Raw genomic sequence first — 16,484 nt, forward strand, 5'->3', positions numbered from 1 at the left:
TGACTTTACATGTAAATCTGCTACAGAATGACAATAAAAGTATTAACCAGTGTAAAAAAAACTCATTTAAAAATATGAATCATAATATCTTCAGAACAAATAAGATCAATTACAATATGCTAATAAGAAAACGTAAATGTGGGCTGCTAACACGCTAGCCACTTATTCCCAAATATGTGAACTTTAACCTCATCTATTAACACTAAATCAAAACTTACATTTAGTAGAGGAAGAACTAACAATTTTTATGGTCATTTATCTGATTTTGTTTGTGAAAATGAAAAGTATTTGTAATATTTTAAATGTTATTTTCTATCTTTAATCTGACAAATAAGTCAAATTGGAACGCAGATTAAAAAGAAAAATATTTTTTATAAAACTGTATAAAAAGACTTAGAAGGTAAAACATTAAAGCTGTAATAAAACACTGATTTATGCTCAGAGATGCTAAATAAACAAAAATTAGGTCATGCTATGAAATAGTAATGAAGACACGTGGGCGGAAGTCAGCTACGTCATCACAACAGTAAAAGCAGCCAGTCCGTGGATGTGACACGCTTACAAATCCGTGGAAAACAACCGACATCAGCAGGGAACCATGATCCGGCCCCAGCAGCGTGTTTAACCCGCTCCCCGCTCCAACACCGCCGGATCCTTCGCCGTTCCTCTCCCCGCACCGAGTCCGCGGAGCTGCGGCGTCATGGTGGAGCAGTCGGACCGAGCCCCGCTGCTGGACTGGGAGGAGATCCCACCGCCCGACCCGAACCAAGCGGCCCAGCCGCCGCCTGAGCCGCAGCGGGAGGACGACACCGCCGCGGCGGACAAACGGACACCGATGTCCGGTACGGGGTGGAGCGGCGCCGTCACCACCGTCCCCACCGCCGTTACCTACAGCCCCACACGGAACATCACAGCTGTGGTTGTGAGCAGAGACAAGCCGACCGGGTGCGGCTTCGCTCGCCCGCAGCCTCCCGGTCCGAACCTGCCGTTCCCCGGGGTCACGGCGCGGGGTCAGTGGGAGGAGAAGGACCAGATCGTGGCTGTTTTTGTGGTGACTTTTGATACGAGATCAGGTGAGCGAGTGGACCATGAAACGACCATCATGTGATCTCTGCGCTTTAAGCCACCATTTACCGGATTTTATGTGTTAAAACAAAAACATATTGATTAATTTTTATTCAGGAGAAGGTCAGGGGTCAGCGACCTTTCAACCCAAAAGTCAGTTTCACCTTCAGTTCAGCTACACATTTATAGAGGCACAGAAACAACATGACTAAAACAAAGCAGCTTGTTTTTATCATTCCTTTAGGAAATTAGCTTAGATAGAATTATATAAATTAATTTTAATTTTAATTTTCTCCAAAGGGGCATCAATTGTTATTTTTAATAGAAAATGAGGCACAATTTACAGAATCAACCAATCTTCAAAAGAGGAAGGCAATTCCTTCAACTACTGTATTTATTCTTTCTGGAAATGTTCTGCATATATGCAAGGCCGGATCTAGAAGGAAGTGGGTCCCAGGGCCAGTGGTGTCACCAGAAATCTATGGAGTTAAATTGGGGCCATATAATTAGTTACAGAAATAATAATAAGAAGAAATAGAAACTTGAAAAAAAATTTCAAAACTACTTTTCAGATTAAAATTAGTTTTTTCAATTATAGATTTTTTCAGTTTAAAACTTCCTGCCATGTTTGGCGTGGGGCGGGGCCTGAAGCACTAGGGGCGAGGTGTGAAATCATAACTCACAGCTCAGCACAGCAGCTGTTATATTCAGGATACATGGGAACTGGAAATGTTTTTAAACATCATCAATATTTGATTGGTTTTGAAAAATAACATGCTTCACCGATTTAATCTGCTTATGTTAACAGACGACAAAAAATATATTCAAAACTCCGCATAGCTATTATTTTTCGAAACTAATCATGCAAACATAGAATATCACTTTTTTCCCCTTTAGTTTCAAAAAATGCTCTTAAGTATCAAAATTTTGTGTTTTGAGATCAATTTATGGCCCCAATTTAGCTCCATAGCTCTACACCCTGAAGTTTTGGATCCACAAGTGGCTCATTTAATATGTTCCATGATGAAATATTAGCCTGTTTTGTGTTGTTTTTGTGCTGTGGCCCCAACCAGGCCCCCTGGTTAACCGCCCCTGTGTCTGTGCTATTTTTAAAAACGGTTTTGTGAAATCCTGCAGCAGAAATCTGAACCTTGTTACTCGTTTGGGCTTTTTGTGTCGTTGGACACTTTTGTTTGAATCACCTCTGGTTAGTAGTTTTAATAAAAAACAAGCCATTTGTCTAAAATGTATTATAATGTAAATTAAAATCCAACAGAGATAAAGTTTGAAAAACAGCAGCTATAAAATCATTAAGACTTTGCTTCTGGTTAATGTTTACTCAAAGTCAGAATCTGACTCAGCCTTTTCATCAGAGGTCATGAACTCTTGAATTTATGAGGAACGTCCAGAATTAGAGGAAGTGTCCCAGATGAAAGTGGAGGCAGGAAGGGAAGTGACATCACTGTCTGTGTGTGTGAATGGCAGGGAATATGGTGGAGTGGTGTCTGCCTCATGACGTCAACCTGGACGGAGTGGAGTTCAAGTCCATGGCCAGCGGCTCCCACCGGATCACCAGTGACTTCATGTAGGTCCAGATCCGATCCCATCCGTCAGAACCGCCCCCCCCGTTTCCACCCCGGCTGATTGTTTCTCTTCTGCTCAGATATTTTCGTAAAGGGAAATACTTCGGGTTGGCCTGCTTTGCCAACATGCCGGTGGAGAGTGAGCTGGAGCGCGGAGCGAGGATGAAGTCTGTGGGAATCCTGTCTCCGTCCTACACTCTGCTGTACCGCTACATGCACTTCCTGGAGAACCAAGTCAGGTCAGGCCGTGTGTGTGTGGGGGGGACGGGGGGAGGGCGTGCACATGTGTGTGTGTGTTTGGGGGGGGGGGGGGGTGTCTGCGTGCGCGCGTGTGTGTGTGTGGGGGTGCGTGCGTGCGTGCGCGTGTGTGTGTGTCAGTGGGTGTGTGTGTGTGTTTGGGGTGTGTGGGTGTGCGCGTGTGTGTGTGGAGGTGCGTGCGTGCACGTGTGTGTGTGTGTGTCTGTGTGTGTGTCAGTGGGTGTGTGCCTGGGCCCCAGCTTGTCTGCCTTCTTGCTTTATTTAACTTTTTCTTCTCTTTGTGTAAAATGTTCTCATCCATTAAACATGAAGCCAGCGCCTCAGTTAGTGTCTGTTTCTCCAGAGTCTCAACACAAAGCATCTAGAAACCTTGACAGCATCTTTTCTCCTCTCTTCTATAACTCTGATCTTCTTCTACAATAACTCGACTCTCGCTGTGTAGAAATAAAAACAGCTGCAGGGATCCAGCTTCCTGCCTCTCAGTGGTTATTCAGCTTTAGTTTTCTGCTGCACAGGTCCACTGATGTGTTTTAGGCATCAAGCTGACGCCTAAATAAGCCGTCACAGTCAACAATAAATCAATTAATCGCTTGATAAATTAAAATGGGAGCAATTACTTCCATCTGCATCATGTAGTTCGCTTAATTTTTAGAGATGCTGCCATTTAATATTATTGAAAAGCAGCCATTTTGAGAAATGCTGCAAACATTTGACACAATGTGCAAAGTAGTTTGCACTTTTTTTGTTTTTAAAAGTCCTTTTTGTGAGTTTTGCCTGTTTTGCCTGTCTGAGGTGGAGATATGTTTTGTTTTATTGAGACTTCATAATTCAGCTTTTTTATTATTTCAGTTGTTTTGTTCGTTTATTTTGGATATTTAAAATATCTTCCAGTTCCAGTGTTAAATTTAGTTAGGAATTTAAAGTTTATTGATCTTTGATTATCATATCAGTTGAAAATGGTCTCAAAATGACAATATTATCGTTTATCACAATAAACAATTAGCTTTGTAATTGTGGAATGTTTTATAATTTTAACCAAAACAAATCAACACACCTTTAATTCTGTTGTGCATCATTATTCTCAGGTCAGAGTGAAATAAATTCAGTCATAAATGCAGTGAACTCTGGACTTTATGAGCTAAAGGTTAACAGGCCTGTTAGCCAAGATCAATGAGGAAACTGGCATCAACGTTTAAAGATGCAAACAACATGGAAACACTCAGGCATAAAATAATAACTGAGACTCTGATAGAAGAATAAAAACCAAATATTCAGAAATGGATGCAGAAAAAGTATTTATAGCCTGAACCTTTTCAGATCACAATGGATTTTCTTATAATTTTATACGACAAACTCAAAGTAAAGTCTGGCTGAAGTGGAACAAAAAAAGGTTTTCAAGCTTTTTTCCAAATAAAATTTGTGATATTCATTAGTATTCAGCTGCACTGAGTCAATACTTGGTGGAATCAGCCTTTATCATTCAGCATTTCTAGTATCTTTAAATATAAATATCTATTGATTCAGTATTACTTTGTGCTGGTTCTTAACAACAAACCATCCAATAAATACATAGACATTTGTTAAAAAATGAGAAACATTTCAGTACTTTTACAGGCAGAGTGTTGCACCATCAGAGTGGAACATAATTTATGATACATTGATGCAAATGAGCTTTGAAAAGGAAAATGATGAAACATTTGAGATAAAAACAACTCAAAACTGATGCAAATTTTTAAGTGTGAACAACTAAAACTTAAAAGACTGAAAAAAAGAAAAGAAGCAAACAGAAATGTCTTGTATTTGTAAAATCTAATAGAAAGGGTATATAGCTGCCGTAGGAAGTAAAACAACACAAACACAAAACACTTAAGATTAAATCTGGAGAAATCCACATAAAAAGATGTGCAAAATACTTTAAATTGTGCAAATATAACCATCAGTTATCTTTTTTCAGTTGTTCTCAGAAGATTTTGTTAGATGTCTTTTATTTTCTCTTCCAGCACAAATTAGTTTAATAAAGCAAACAAACACTTCAGTGAATCATTTTCACACCTACGGCTGTTTGGTGTGACCTGATGCTCCACCTGTGAAAAGATTAATTATTTAACAGCCGTTCTAGCAAGCTTGCTGTGGCTCATTATTTAAATCTGGATGAACTTTGACCTGATTACATCATTTGTTTCCTACTGTTTGCCTTGTAGACACCAGCTGCACTGTCCAGGCCAGTACTCACCGCTGGAGGCCTTTTACGAGGATAAGAAGGCGGTTCTGCCGCCGACAGGAAACGGTTTGGTTTCGTCGTGCCCGACCTGGACCGTCTCCGCTATAAACCGCTGCATGCACCCAGAGATGAAGGTCTGAAAACACCTAAACTCACTCATTTTACCGGAGAAGCTGCTGCTAGATGCATGGTAAGAGAACCTTTTCCCCTGCAGATCACCCACCCGGCTGGCTGCATGTCCCAGTTCATCCAGTTTTTCGGCGAGCAGATTATGGTGCTGTGGAAGTTTGTTCTGCTCCGGAAGCGGCTCCTCATCTTCTCTCCTCCACCCATCGGCGTGGTCTGCTACCGGGGTGAGCAGCTAGAGCCTGAAAACAAGGCCTTTCATGGCCGTTTGTGGTCACAGTCTAAACCAACTTCCTGTTTTTAATCTCTGTTCATCACTAAAGAAATGGTTTATAAATGTGAAAATATAGATGTTCTGTACGGGATGACATTTGTAAAGTTACACATCAAAAGTTGACAGCAATCATTTGGATTATTCTGCATAAAGTAAGAGGAAAAAAGTGGGAGTTTATTTTTTTTATAAACCCCCACTTATGAAATGAGGGTCTATAAAAACCTGTCACAGTTTCAAATTAAATATTTTAATTAGCAATTAGCAAATGCATTATTTAGCCTCAAAACAAATATTTAATTGGCAAGCTAAATATTTAGTTAGCAAGCTAAATAATAGTTTGTAAACTAAATATTTATTGTGCTAAATATTTAGTTTGGAACTAAATATTTTGTTCAAAATGTAAATAGTTAGCTCTGAACTAAGTATTTAGCTTGAAAGCTGAACTAAATGTTTCACTCCAAACAAAATATTTTAGTAGCAAGCTAATTATTTAGCTTCAAACTAAATATTTAGTTACCAAGCTAAATATTTATTTTGAAGCCATTTAGCTTGCTAATAAAATATTTAGTTGGCAAACGAAATATTTAGTTTAGAACTAAATATTATTAAGTTTGGTAGCTAAATACTGAGTTAGCAAACTATTTAGTTTCTTCTCATATGACAGGCTAAATAAGCCAAATTATTGCTATTATTTTTGAGTCTGTAACTTTCCAGTGCTTCTGCTCTTCGTGTCCTTGGATTTGACTGTTCCCTTCTGCTCCTCCAGTGTACTGCTGTTGCTGCCTGGCTAATGTTTCGATCCCTGGAATCGGTGTTTCTGTGCCTGAATTACGGCCGTTTTTCTACATCAACATTGCTGACATCAGCACCCTGGAAACAGAGTTTTCATACGTCGCTTGTGAGTTTCGCCACAATACATTTAAAAACTCCTCTGTGGTTCTTATGTTGTGTAGAAATTAGCAGGTTTTTCTGTTTTTCAAGGCACCACAGAGAAGATTTTTGAGGACAAGAAGGAGCTGTATGATGTCTACATTGATAACCAGAATGTGAAGACGCACAGAAGCCATCTGCAGCCGCTGCTCAGGCTGAACGCCGCAGATAAGGAGAAGTACAGGAAACTAAGTGAACAAAGGTACTAAAGTACTTGTTACACAGCTGGCATGTGAAAAAAATACATTTATCTTTCACCAGAAATGGCTTTCTTTTCATTTAACAGAAAAATTTAACTTTTGTCTAGTTTTTACAGTACTTGAATTTTATGTTTGGAAAACATTGAATGTACGGATGATTTTGGTGAATTTTTCCTATTAGTTGCCATTTTAATTCATTTAATTTCCTGTTTCTCAGACATTTTATTTGTTTTTGACATTTTCCAGACAGATGCTGCTGTACTCTCAGGAGGTGGATGAAAACTGCACAGCGAACGAAGAGGATCTGTTCATTTTGTGAGTCCAAGGAATCTTTTACTTTTCATGCGCAATTTAAGTTAGAAAAGTTTGATAGAAATGGCTAATTTCAAAACAACTTCCTCATTAAAAAAAAGTTTTAATGCTCACTTGTGTTGGTTTTTGGGCTTTTCTGAAAAAGAGTCCCACAGTCCAAAAACATGACTGTCAGGTTAATTGGTCTCTCTAAATTCTCCCTAGGTGTGAGTGTGTGTGTGCATGGTTGTGTGTCCTGTATGTCTCTGTGTTGCCCTGCGACAGACTGGCGACCTGTCCAGGGTGAACCCCGCCTCTCGCCTGGAACGTAGCTGGAGAGGCACCAGCAACCCTCCCGACTCCATTAGGGACAAAGGGTGAACAGAAAATGGATGGATGGATGGATGGATGAAAAAGAGTCGATGCATTAATGGGGAGATGGAAACATATTTGGCGTGCTGAGGACTCTCTACATGCTCCATATTTCTCAGCTATGTGGTTTGCAACCTCTGCTTCCTGTTAAAGGGGCAGTGTAATCTAAAATGGACTTTTTTGAGCTTATCATCATGTTATAAAGTTTTTCCCTCATCAGAATCAAACCTGGAGTGTTGCTTTGATTATTTCAAGTTTGAGAAATCCTTTAAACTCCATGGCAACCATTAAGCTTCGGAAAACCTGTTGGACCTAGCCCCGCCTTTGAGACACAGCTCCTCCCCCACTCAGCTCCTTCAGACTAGCCAGCAGTAATTAGCAAACACTTGGTATTCGCTCATTACAGGACCTACTGCTCAGTGAAACTCTGGTAAAAAGAGGAAGAGTTCTTAAAGAGATAGAGTCCCAATTGTAAGGCATTAATTACAAAGTCAAATTTCTTTTATGTCAGTTTTTAACGACGGAAGTTATTATAGTCACTTAATTGTGCTATGAAATGTCTCTATGTTCCTGGAAAACACATACATACTTTGAGAACAAATCTTAGATATTTTAATACTGATGTTGTCTCAAAATGTCTGCCAGGTTCTTCATGGAGCTGAACAACCGGATCTTCCAGACCCTGTGTGAGGTGGCGGGCAGCTCTGATCCCACCATCACCTCTGACCACATGAGGGCCATGGGGCTGGACCCCCAGGGGGACCGCTCCTTTCTGGAGGACCTGCTGGAGGTTTACGGCATCGACGTCACGCTGCTCATAGACAACCTCTGCTGCTCCTAAACCCCCCCACCTCCACCCATCGCCTCCAGGGCAGCAGGCCCCCCCACACAGAGCGACACACTGGAAATGGAAACACTGCCCCCATCTGGAGGTTTTAATCCGTTCACCTCTGGGTTTATGGACCCGGCCCACTGTGGGTGATCTGGACACTCAGTGTGGGGAGATGATTGTTGGATCCTGGTTTGACGGTTCTGAAAGTCTCAGTCGCATTTGGGGGAAAAAAAGTTTCTCCCCCTTTGGAGTTAATTTGTCGACTTGGATTCATTTCATGGGAAATTAAACGAACTCGAACCCCCTCAACGTGCTGAGAGCTTCTGGTTCTGGTAAATCTACTTTATTCTGCGTTTCAGAAAGGAAGCAATACGAGAGTTAAAAAGCTTTTTTGTAAGCGAGAGTTGGAGAGGGAAACGAATGAGACTGAATCTGCTTTATTACTGGAAGACGTGAATATTATGAAGCTGAAGCACTGATGAGAAGTTTGCATTCAGTCATGAAGAGATGAATATTATTGTTTCTGGGCTTTTAATGATGTTTTGACCTGATTGAAAATACAAGATATAATTTCTATTATCTCTGAATATAAAGATTTATTGAGTTTTCCATCATAACACGTCTATCTGCTGAGATGTACTCCTCTTTTATTTTCCCATCTTTCCAGTCAAATTTAAAGTTGTGGATTTTGGAGCAGAACTAAGACTAAACATAAAATCACATTTTTTGGAAAAAAGATTTTCCAAAAATTACATAGTCATAAACAGAAAATTTGATAAATTGATTGATAATGGTGTTCCAGATCAATGGCTGAAAATCTGTGAAATACTTAGAATCTGGTAATCAATCAACTTGAATGATTTCTACCATATTAGGAAGGAGTACAGTAATTCAGATTCAGTAATATTTAATAACATTTTTAAAGGAAAGCTAATTGTAGCCTCTGACTGAAGACTGGTATAGTCTCAATATCCATTCAGCAGCTCTGCTAATCCTCCTCATTTGCTTTTGCCGCCTTCTTTAAATATCTTACATTGGAGTTATGGTTTATGATGAATGAAATATTTGGTTTGAACTTCCTCCTTTTTATTTCCTCTTGTTTCCACAGTTTTCTTACTAAAGGCTCTAAAACCAACAATTAGCAAAAGGACTTCAACCGAAATACTATAAATTTTTCAGCCTGTTTAAAAATGAGAAATTCATAATAATTTCACTTTTATTATTAAAAGCCTCAAATTAATATGACCTTCATGACTGTATGTAAACTTCTGTGTAAGAAAGAGAGAGGCTGTTAATAAAAAATGTAAACTTTATGCACTTTCACCACAGGCCGTGTCTGCTGGCCTCTCTCTGATTATCAGACCAAAATGATGGGTGCATTCTGGGAAATGTAGTTTATTTTTTTTGTTAAAGCTTCACATTTGTGATATTTGTAGGTTTTCAGTGAACATGCACCACATAATTTGAATGCTGCACTCTGTCAAACACTGGATTATTTCCTCACGCACACACACACACACACACACACACACTGTTGTGCTTAACTAACCTTTTATATGATGGGTTTATGATTTAAACTCTTGAATTAGCTGGTTTCAGGTGTTAACCAGATAATCTAACATCAGAACCTTCTTCGCTCATCCTTGTTTTGGGGCTGATGCAGGAACTTTGGCCGCCTCTCCTCCAGCTCAGTGACTTGGACCGGGCTTCGGAGACGGGCTGGAGGAGCTTTCAGTTCTTCGGTCATTTTGATAATTTCAGTGATTTGTTCCATGTTGGAACACAGGAGGCTCAAAATCTGCTTCCAGAAACTGTATTCCAGTGGGATTTCACACTTCTAACAGTCTCGCTATAAACTGTTACAAGCATCGCTTCTGTATTTCAAATATACTGTTTCATTTTTTTAACCTTTATGTGGAATTTTGAGTTGGATAAAAAAGAAATGCACTAATTGCTTGCGGCAGTTAAGCTTTATTTCAAATTTGGGGCCTTAAAATGTGTTTTTTTCACAGAAATGCTTGTCTGTAGTTTTAATTTTTAATTGCTGAATGTCTCAACACCGTGCTTCACGTTAGCCATCAGCAGATTTCCTATGACTGCTTTTGCTCTACAGCTTTAATGTAAAAGGGAATGTACGCACACACACCATGCCACTGAACACATCGCCTTTTTCTGTGTGGAAACCTCCACTGCTGTGGACTGTGGTCAACAAAGCTAACCGTCTCGCTCTCCTGAATGTCAGCAGAGGTGTTGCTCCAGCATCCACGCAGAGTTTTTCTTGACTGTATTGTAAATCAGGAGTGTTCACCAAGTAGCAGTGAAGCCTCCACCAGTGTGAAACACACAAAGCCCTGCAGCATGATTACCTGTCGGTTCCACTGTAACACAAGAAAATACTGATTCTGGTTCAATGTTATTAAATCCTACAAGTCTCCCTCTCAACAGTTTGTCATATTTCTTTCCATAAAGCATCTGATGATAAATTTAGCACAATAAACTCACACAGGAGATACAATAACCTGCTGTCAAAATAGTACAAGGTGTTAATTTGTAAAGGTTCAGTCAAAGATTAACAGCAATAATATTCAGAGAATCTTTTTAAAATTACCCATATTTCTGCCATGTTATTTATTCATTTATAAATGTTAGTTTCAAACTGAATATTTGGTTAGTAAACAAAATATTTTGATTTAAAAGGAAATACAGACATTTATAATGGATCTATAGTGACCAACAGGAGGTTATAGAGAGAGCAAGACCCTTTTTATTATTGTTATTTAGCTAAATATTTACTTTGACATTAATAGTTAGCTAAGTAAATATTTAGTTTGGAGCCAAATATTTAGCTTTCTAACTAAATGTGTTCTCTGACGCTAAATATTTTGTGGGGGAAAATATTAGCTTGGCACTAAATATTTACTTTTAAGTTAAATAGTTATCATGCAAACTAAATGTTTAATTTGGAGCCAAATATTTAGTATTTTGCTTGCTGGCTAAATATTTAGTTTGAAGCAAAGTATTGAGCTTGTACATCTTGTTTGTGAGTTAAATATTTACCCTACATTGACGAAGAAGCATAGTTTTCTATTTAGCTTCAAATATTGTGAAGCTAAATATTTAGATTCACAACAAGCTAAATATTACATGGACAAAAAATGAACGCAGTAAATATGAACCATATCTGGCAGGTAAACAAAACTGTGAGATCTGCCATCATTAAATCACCTTTGAGCATCACTTTGTGTTTCCCTAAAGAGACGGACAAACGGACGCCTGCAGCGCAGCCTGATCCGGCGCCATCTGTCAGATCGGATCCGTCCTGCCAAGCGGCTCCTTCTCATCCAAGAGTCGCATTCCTCCTTTCCTCTCTTATTTCAGCCCAACTCCCTAAAAAACAAAACCTCTTCCTGTGTTATCATTTAAATCAGATTTGAACTGAAAGCTTTTAGAACCATCAGATGGACACAAAGATCCTCACACTGAGCTGACAGGGAGACTTTTATATTAGAATAACAGCTGTAAACTATTCTGCAAGACATGAATCTGGGGTACAAACACTGAAAAGCCTTGGTCCTATTAGATGCAACAGATTTTCATGTTGCCATGGTTACAGTTAGTAAAGAAAACCTCTGAAATAAGGAGCTGTTTGATATTCTGTCCTTTTTTAGTCTTCCTTCTGGGTTTGTTTGTCGTCACTGCGGCTGTGAGATGAGCTCCTCTCTTCGCTCGGCGCTGATGAAGAAGCGTAGTTTCCTAGGCAACAGCCGGACCTCTACGGGCATCGCCTCGTACTCCTCGTTGTCGATGTTATAGAAGCCGGCGGCGCCCTGCAGGAAGTGAGGCGCGCGGTTACCAACGGATTTCACAGAGCAGATCAACTAACACACATCTGGTGAGACTCCCTCACCTCCGGCAGCGTCAGCCGGCAAACACTGGCCTCCAGCTTGGTCGAGTTTTCAGTGAAAAGTGTCGGATCCTTCACTTTTTTATTCCTAAGAGAAACAATGTAGAGTAATAAACGTGGAAGTTCATTTAATCTGCTTTCGATGAGGAAAGACACCGACCCGACAGAGATGAACTCGCCCACAGTTTTGTTTCCTGGCTCAGCGCAGATCATCAGAGAGTCATTTATCCGCTACAAATACACACATGAAAATAAGATTTTATTATATTTATAAGAGCAAAAAAGATTGAAAATATTAAAGTAATTTTCTTCTGACCCGCTCTGCTGGGTTTTTATTGTGGGTTTGGATGTAGAGCTCTGGTGTAGACAGCTGCTGCTCCTCCCACTTCTCTGGCTCTTCTGGTTTCAGAGGCTCTGATGAAAAAAACAAAACTTACTCTGTTAAAAACACTAATTTATTTAAATATTTTTTAAAAACACTTATTTAAGCCGGTGGTTTTCAAACAGCACCCATGCCGCCACCAGGGGGCGCTGTAATGGGCCTCAATAAGTTGGTGGAAAGGTGAGAAAAATCTTAAATTTGTCATCACAATTTTCATTTTGTTTTTCAATTATTTTTAAATAAAATACAAGTTAAAATAATTGATTATATGTTATTTCTGATGCTCATTTTCTGATTGGCTGCCAGTCAAATTAAAGAAGCTGCTTTGCTCCTCCAGCTAAAAAGAAATGGAAAAGTTTCTGACAAGAAAAAAACAAAAGAATGAAACACAAAAAAACAGAAAAACTGTGGGATTAAAATAGAATTTGATGTGATTAATATAAGATATTTTTTATTTTGTAAGGAGATTGCAATGGAAACCATTTATTATCTGGTAATAAAGTACTAATATATTATTATCTGATGATAAAAGTTTCCACCACAGAACTCATTGGTGTTAAAACCAGACGGTACAAAGTTAGCATTTATACAAAATGAATGCGATAATTATTCAAGAGTGAATAAAACTATTCTAAAAGTTGATGTTTATTTACATATTTTGAGACGTTATCTGTGGGTTTGGAAATGGGGTTAATGTTCTTTTGGGGTGGGAATGTTTGTGAACCCCTGATTTAAACATGAACACATGAAAACGTGCCTTCAGCCGGAGGGCTCCAGTAGTTCTTCAGTCTGCGGATGATGCGGTGCAGCAGATTAGGCCTGGGGGGCCTCTGAGGGTCCAGATCAGGGGGCCGAGGTCTGGGAGCCAAGAGGGACACCGAGACGTCGTGGACCAGAGGCCACTCCTACAAAACATGAACACAACTAAACATGGTGGTGGCAGCATCATGCAGCTCAGCTGATGGGAAGATGGGTGGAGCCAAATCCAGAACAATCACCTTCCAGCAGGAAAATCAGCCTAAACACAAAGCCAGAGGCATTATGGGTTTGTTTAGATCAAAGCTGTTAATGTTTTAGAACGGCCTAGTCAAAGTCCCAACTTAAATTCAATGTAAAATCTGTGGTAAGAGTTGAAAATGATGAGCTTCTTTGTCTTTGGTAGCCATGAAATTCCAGTAAAGTCCATTAAAGGGGACCTATTGTGCAAAATTCACTTTCTGGACATTTTTATTTTTCCATTTGGGTCTCAACTGCATCTGAAAACTAAGTGATTAAAAGAAACATCCAGTCTGGATTTTTTTGGCAATAAATGAATGTTTTTTTGTTAGGACAAAACCAACTGGCGCTGTACGGTTACCTAGCAACCCAAGCTGAACTCCAGCACATTTAGTCAACTGGTTTTGCCACTGTATGCAAATTACAATGGCTGCTGGAAAAGACAAGTGTTTTGTTATTGACTTATTATCCGGAAGCCACTTGCTGCATTCTTGTTGGTTGTGCAGGAGGCTCCACTTCTGCTTTTCAAAGATGTACAGTTGCATAATAGTTGCAGTCATTTTCTTGTGTAAACGTTGAGTTGGGGGGCGTGGCCAGCCGTAGCTAATTTGGATTTAAAGTGACAGAGGCCTTAAAACAGCTCATTATGAAAGGACCTAAAAAAAGACTAAAATCTTATTATCTAAGAATGATTTTGTGCAAAAAAAAAGTTTTATAGCCCATAAAAGCATAATAGGTCACCTTTAAGGTTTGTGGTTGTAAAATGACAACATGGGGAAAAGTTCAAGGGATTTGAATACATATGGACATGAAATAAAAACACAACCCAGTGAGTAACGCCTAGTTTTCTTCAGCAGTGGTAGAGGCTCACCTTCAGGGTGTGGAACCAATGAGCTGCGTTCGTCTTCAGGGGTCCGAGGTACCAGTATCTATCCGGAGAGAAAAGCTGTCAGGAAACCATTCCTTATTACCCAGACTGAGAATCTTTTAGTTTATTTAAATGTCTGCATCATTTTACTTGCTGATCTTTGCGGCGACGTCTCTGAAGGCGCCCCAACGCAAACCAATCAGAGCAAACACCGGCTGTTCCTTCTCTCCCTGCAAACAAACATAAAAAAATGTAAATTTACAACAAGAATTATCACTGCAATGTTAAAAAATAAGATATCTTTAATAAAGATTCAACTGGTTGTTTTTACAATAGAGTAATAGAGCAAGGCTAAGAAAATATTTTAATAAGAATAAATTCTTACAGCATAACTTAATTGTTGTATTATGACTTTATTGTTGTAATTCTACTTAATTCTCATATTTTGACGATTCTCCTATTATTACAACTTTATTCTTGCAATTTTACGACTTTATTTTTATAATATTACAACTACTTTCGTTACGTTACGACTTTATTCTGGTATTATAATGACTATATTTTCATAGTTAATTTATGTCTTAGAATGACCCTAAATACTCCGTTGAAGTATTTGACCCAGAATAAATTCAGATAAAGTGATGGAAGACGTTAAACTGAAAGACTTCCTCACTTTGATTTGAAGCACGTCCACAGGGACCGTCTCTCCTTTCAGGATGGACAGCGTGGCGGCCGTGATGTCCCTGAACGTTTCACAAGAGGCAGGAAGTTGGGAAAAATGTAGACAAAACAAAATGCTCCACAAGCATGGACAGAAATCAAAGTTTATCTTTTTCCTAACATTCAACTTTTTCTTCTCCACTAAAATTAAATGTTTTTAACATTTCTCTGAATGAGATTATAGAGCTGCATGGCTGCTGATAAGTGTGTAAGGAGCTGAGCATGTATTTCTAGCATGAAGACAACAAGCTCGCCTCTGCAGTGCAGCAGGATAGTGGTGCCACTTACTTGACTTTGTTGTCACTGAGGAAATGAAGAGATGGACTCAGAGAATTATGGGAACCCAGAGGAATGAACCCTATCGGTGTGCTACTGAAGGCCTCCTGGAGTCAGATGAATCATTTCAGTTTTTTACTTAGTGAGAACAGATTTATTCTTCTTCTTATTTTATTAAACCCACTTGGTCCGGCCTCCGCAGTAAACCTGTGATGACCTCCTGCAACGTGCCGTCACCTCCAGCCACGATCAACATGTCTGTCTGCTCCATCAACTCCATCAGCTTCTTCGCCTGACCTTCATAGTCTGTCTGGAGTTTGTAACCGGAGAGTTAAACATCTGCTGACACCAACATGTAAAGGCTACTAATAAAAGCTGAGAATGATACCTTCACTACTGTGATTTCCACGCCAGCCAGGTGTAAAATAGGAGCTGCATTCTTTTCAAATAAGTTGTTGGCTTTCCTGAAGAAATTAAATTAAGGATGTTTTAAATGCAGAGTACAGATTTGATTTATGCAATAAAAACTCTGACATTCTTACCCGCTGGAAGCTGCAGGATTCAGAATCACGGTTGCTTTCTTCAGTCTCTCCTGAGGTGCGATCTGCTGGCGTCCAAACTCCTGACGGAGCAACGACACTTAAGGGTTTATGTAGTTGGTTTTGGTTGAGAATTTCAAAAATATTATTATGAAGAAAACTTACTCTGGCCAGTTGGCAGGCCTCTCTGCGCAACACGCTGTCACTAGTAACACACAAGTTACAACCTTTATGCATTTAATTAAACTAAACTCCAGGAACTTATGAACGGGTGTGAAACCCACCAGTGTTTACCATACAGCCAGTACCCTCCGTAGGACAGGACACACGCAGCTAACGTGGATTTCTTCCAGTGGTTCCTCAGAGTCCGAAACACTTTAACAACCCGAGCCATGATGTATCAATGAGGTGCTACATGGGATTACTTAAAGGCATGATTGACTGTTTTAACTCAGCGGTCACAGATTCACCGCTGCATGGACATGATGGTGTAACGCCTAAAGAGTACGGACCAAAACCAAGCGGAACTAATGTCACTGAATCTTGTTGCTTGATTTCTATATTCTAACACACGTTTCGTTATTAATAAAATACATTTTACAATAAATAATTATTAAAACATGATCGCGTAAAATAGTATGCCAATT

The 16,484-nt window shown here is 39.4% G+C and overlaps 2 protein-coding genes and 1 long non-coding RNA gene across 3 annotated transcripts in view; 2 read left to right on the top strand and 1 right to left on the bottom strand.

Annotated features, from left to right (window-relative positions):
* LOC116730601 (uncharacterized) overlaps positions 1-16,484 on the top strand; it is a 176,709-nt gene that overhangs the window by 35,363 nt on the left and 124,862 nt on the right. The gene's annotated exons all lie outside the window — the stretch shown is intronic.
* Positions 407-10,594, top strand: dennd11 (DENN domain containing 11). Its single transcript, XM_032579809.1, has 9 exons — positions 407-1,073; positions 2,551-2,650; positions 2,729-2,887; positions 5,108-5,261; positions 5,342-5,480; positions 6,294-6,425; positions 6,509-6,659; positions 6,904-6,972; positions 7,966-10,594. Exons 1-9 carry the CDS (start codon positions 701-703, stop codon positions 8,159-8,161), a joined length of 1,473 nt encoding a protein of 490 aa, XP_032435700.1. The 5' UTR covers positions 407-700; the 3' UTR covers positions 8,162-10,594.
* Positions 11,638-16,358, bottom strand: agk (acylglycerol kinase). The gene is made up of 14 exons (XM_032579840.1): positions 16,122-16,358; positions 16,003-16,042; positions 15,841-15,920; positions 15,687-15,762; positions 15,483-15,608; positions 15,311-15,405; positions 14,976-15,045; positions 14,453-14,532; positions 14,306-14,363; positions 13,196-13,343; positions 12,373-12,470; positions 12,217-12,287; positions 12,060-12,144; positions 11,638-11,979 (listed from the first exon to the last, which is right to left on the bottom strand). Exons 1-14 carry the CDS (start codon positions 16,229-16,231, stop codon positions 11,845-11,847), a joined length of 1,272 nt encoding a protein of 423 aa, XP_032435731.1. The 5' UTR covers positions 16,232-16,358; the 3' UTR covers positions 11,638-11,844.

The sequence above is a fragment of the Xiphophorus hellerii genome, chromosome 2 (genome assembly GCF_003331165.1).
Source record: "Xiphophorus hellerii strain 12219 chromosome 2, Xiphophorus_hellerii-4.1, whole genome shotgun sequence".
Taxonomy (NCBI): domain Eukaryota; kingdom Metazoa; phylum Chordata; class Actinopteri; order Cyprinodontiformes; family Poeciliidae; genus Xiphophorus; species Xiphophorus hellerii.